Source organism: Osmia lignaria, chromosome 6 (assembly GCF_051020975.1).
Source record: "Osmia lignaria lignaria isolate PbOS001 chromosome 6, iyOsmLign1, whole genome shotgun sequence".
Lineage (NCBI taxonomy): Eukaryota > Metazoa > Arthropoda > Insecta > Hymenoptera > Megachilidae > Osmia > Osmia lignaria.
In genome coordinates this window covers 10,277,865-10,280,686 of record NC_135037.1, presented here as the reverse complement: position 1 = coordinate 10,280,686, position 2,822 = coordinate 10,277,865, and the positions used below count along the sequence as shown (strand labels likewise).

General features: G+C 35.6%; 1 protein-coding gene across 4 annotated transcripts; it reads left to right on the top strand.

The window, feature by feature from the left end:
• Nucleotides 1–2,822, top strand: LOC117607749 (kxDL motif-containing protein CG10681). 4 transcript variants are annotated; one of them, XM_034331821.2, is made up of 5 exons: nucleotides 1–113; nucleotides 303–529; nucleotides 607–806; nucleotides 887–1,021; nucleotides 1,971–2,822. In XM_034331821.2, the coding sequence occupies exons 2-5, from the start codon at nucleotides 381–383 to the stop codon at nucleotides 2,099–2,101; spliced, it is 615 nt and encodes a 204-aa protein (XP_034187712.2). In that variant the 5' UTR covers nucleotides 1–113; nucleotides 303–380; the 3' UTR covers nucleotides 2,102–2,822. The 4 variants fall into 4 exon arrangements, with proteins under 4 accessions (XP_034187712.2, XP_034187711.2, XP_034187710.2 ...); XM_034331820.2 differs by having other exon boundaries at nucleotides 17–220; XM_034331819.2 differs by having other exon boundaries at nucleotides 17–249.

Here is a 2,822-nt window from a genome sequence, read left to right as displayed (position 1 = left end):
TCGCAGGCGCTTCGGGGTCCCTAACACCCCTATATGTATCACATCGGTGTGCAAAGCGGCTCGTGTGATGATAATTCACAAAAAACGTTTTAATCTCAAGGAAATTGTATCAAGTAACTGTTTAGAGAATTGATTTCATTTAGCAGTGCTTGATTATTTACGATCGTCTTGGTTAACGTGAACATTATCTGTACAAAGTTATTAGACCTCTTAAATGAATGTGAATAGAAAGGAATAATTGTTTTATAAGTAAGTATTTGTAGTATGCATGAATGGCTCAATTGATGAAGAATTTATTTCAGGTGGATAAAGGAAAATGACAATTTTAGAATCATCTGGAGATGAACATTGTTGTTGTACATGTATAAAACTTTAAAAAAATGGCAACAGCACAAGGTACACCGGAATCTGACCCTGGTAGTTTTGAATGCTTTCAAAACTACACAGCTCCAGAGGTATTTATACAGGGCTTGGCTGGTATAGTGGATCAGCAAGATGTAGAGTCTATGATAAGGGCTCAAAAGCAAATGTAAGAATTTTGCTTTTGTGGTATGCAAGTAAGATTTTTTAAAATTTCAACATTCATACTAACATGCGATACTACAGGTTGCAAAGATTTGAAAAGACCAATGAAATGTTAACCAACTGTAATCAGTTATCGGTAAATAGATTAAAGGCTGCTGGTACAGAATTCAAAAAACACACAACGCTATTGATAGAAATGAAAAAGGATTTGGATTATATTTTTAAGAGGATACGTATTGTAAAAAATAAATTGAGTCAGCAGTATCCTCAAGCGTTTAATGGTAAATAAATATATGAGTAATTTAACAGAGGTACCATAAAAAGGAATGTATACTGAAATTACTTATTTTATTCTTTGTAGAAGCAGTAAGAAGCAGCTTGGCAGAAGAAGTAATTGTTGAGGATGTAGATTGTTCGGTTAAACCTCTGGAACCCGAAGTCGTTCCATTACCAGCCGCGTCTCAAAGTGTTACGGATCGAGACCCAGATTCTGATGGTAATCAAACTTGCACTACAAGTAATCGCATTACCGTACAATGAATTTTCTTAAACTCGTTAAAGCATTGAAATACCTTCTTAAATTAGAAATCTCTTATTTCTAATATTTTTATCAAACAAATTATCGAACTAAAGAAAATATCGTTGAAGTTTACAGTTTATGTAGTAATACTGTATCTTCGTTTTGCTCGACACATTGAATTAGATAAATATGGAATTGACTGGATCAATAACTTATAATAAGAACACATTTTCGAGGAAACATTTTCAACGACTTTAATCTCTTTAACTTATGAATACAATAAGAAATCGATCGATGAAAAGGTTTCGTGTTTACGATAGTGAGAATTCTTCGTTGTTTAAACAATTTACTATTAGATCTTTAATTAAGCGCACGCTGCATTTGTTTTATCGCAGTTTGTATATTAATGTAAAATGTGTATATAAAGTTTAACGGTGTTTGTGTAAAATGAAGGAAACGCAAAGAAATGCACCGTTAACGATACCGATGTAGCTTCCTCGCACGATTCGCCAGTGAAACGCAACACTTTGATAGGTATTAGATAAGACACTGTTCACCGTTTGTTGTCAGAAACGTGAAGTTAATCTTTTTCCGCTCGTTGTTAACGCCATACGATGTACATGTTACAGCCATAACAATTGTTTCTCCGTAGAAAACGACGACACGTATCGTTGACGGTTCGAAAGTCGACGCTTCATCCTAATGCTATGGCTGGAACGTAAGAAGAGTCACGCTGTAATGAAACTAATTTTGATAATAGCAATCAAAAATACAGACACCTTTCGTTTCTAATTGGTTAGACGCAATTTACTTGGACTCATTTCCCGATCGTTTGAGCGTACGATCGTTTCCCCCTTTCCCGTTATTGCATCGCAAATCATTTACGCGAATGAAACTAATGACGACTTCAATTGTTGGTGTACAGTGCCGGTTGAGGAGTTTCAATTCGCAAAGCTGCGGAAACGACGAATAAAGAGCAACGATAGTTCGTCGACGGAGAGCAACAACGATCACAGTAACGCCGACACTACGTCCTGCACGTCTGATTCTGGTTAACGCGCAGAGATCCAAAGATCCGATGGAAAGATAGAAAAAGGCCGAAAGTTGCGCCGAAAACAGGATAGATCGACGAGAATTACGTTCATTACGCGGCGCTTCAGAATGAATCGTTAAACGACAATAACGAGTTTTGATCGACGACGAGTAACTATCCAAATTCACGATGAAAGTAAACGAAAGAGTAAAAGAAAAGAAGTTAATGAAATATAAGAAGAAAAAAAGTTGTTACTCGACTAACTGACTGTTTGTAAATCGCAGAATTGTGAGTTCTGTTAATGTCGAATAACGAATGATGAATAACGAATAACGAATAAAGCATTTGTTTGTACACTGTAGCAGACTCGATTATTTTGTACAGCAGTGAAAACGGAAAGCCACGATGAAATGTATTATTCCAACGAAATTGCCGCGCGGTTTTGTATGAAATCGATTTAAACCGCGACTCGTAGTTTGCAACGACGCGAAGAGATGTCGGTAAAGATGTTAACACGGAGAACAGGGCAAGCTGAAAACGCGCGATTATACGTGCGTATGTACACGACTACTAAATCACTGTAAATTACTTATCATTATTTTTTCTTTTGTGATAAAATGAAATTGAAGTACAATTTTCAAAATGAAGATCGCGATTCTAACAGAGGGAATTGATCATTTGTCTCTTTTTGAATAACAACTACATAAAAATTATTATAAAAAAAAAAAAAAAAAAAAAAGGGAA

Excerpts from the sequence above, each read along its gene's own strand:
- LOC117607749 (XM_034331821.2), top strand. The coding sequence starts at position 381 with ATGGCAACAGCACAAGGTACACCGGAATCTGACCCTGGTAGTTTTGAA. Across the intron at positions 807-886 it reads GTATCCTCAAGCGTTTAATG|AAGCAGTAAGAAGCAGCTTG; the intron begins GTAAATAAATAT and ends TATTCTTTGTAG. Across the intron at positions 1,022-1,970 it reads TCGAGACCCAGATTCTGATG|TGCCGGTTGAGGAGTTTCAA; the intron begins GTAATCAAACTT and ends GTTGGTGTACAG.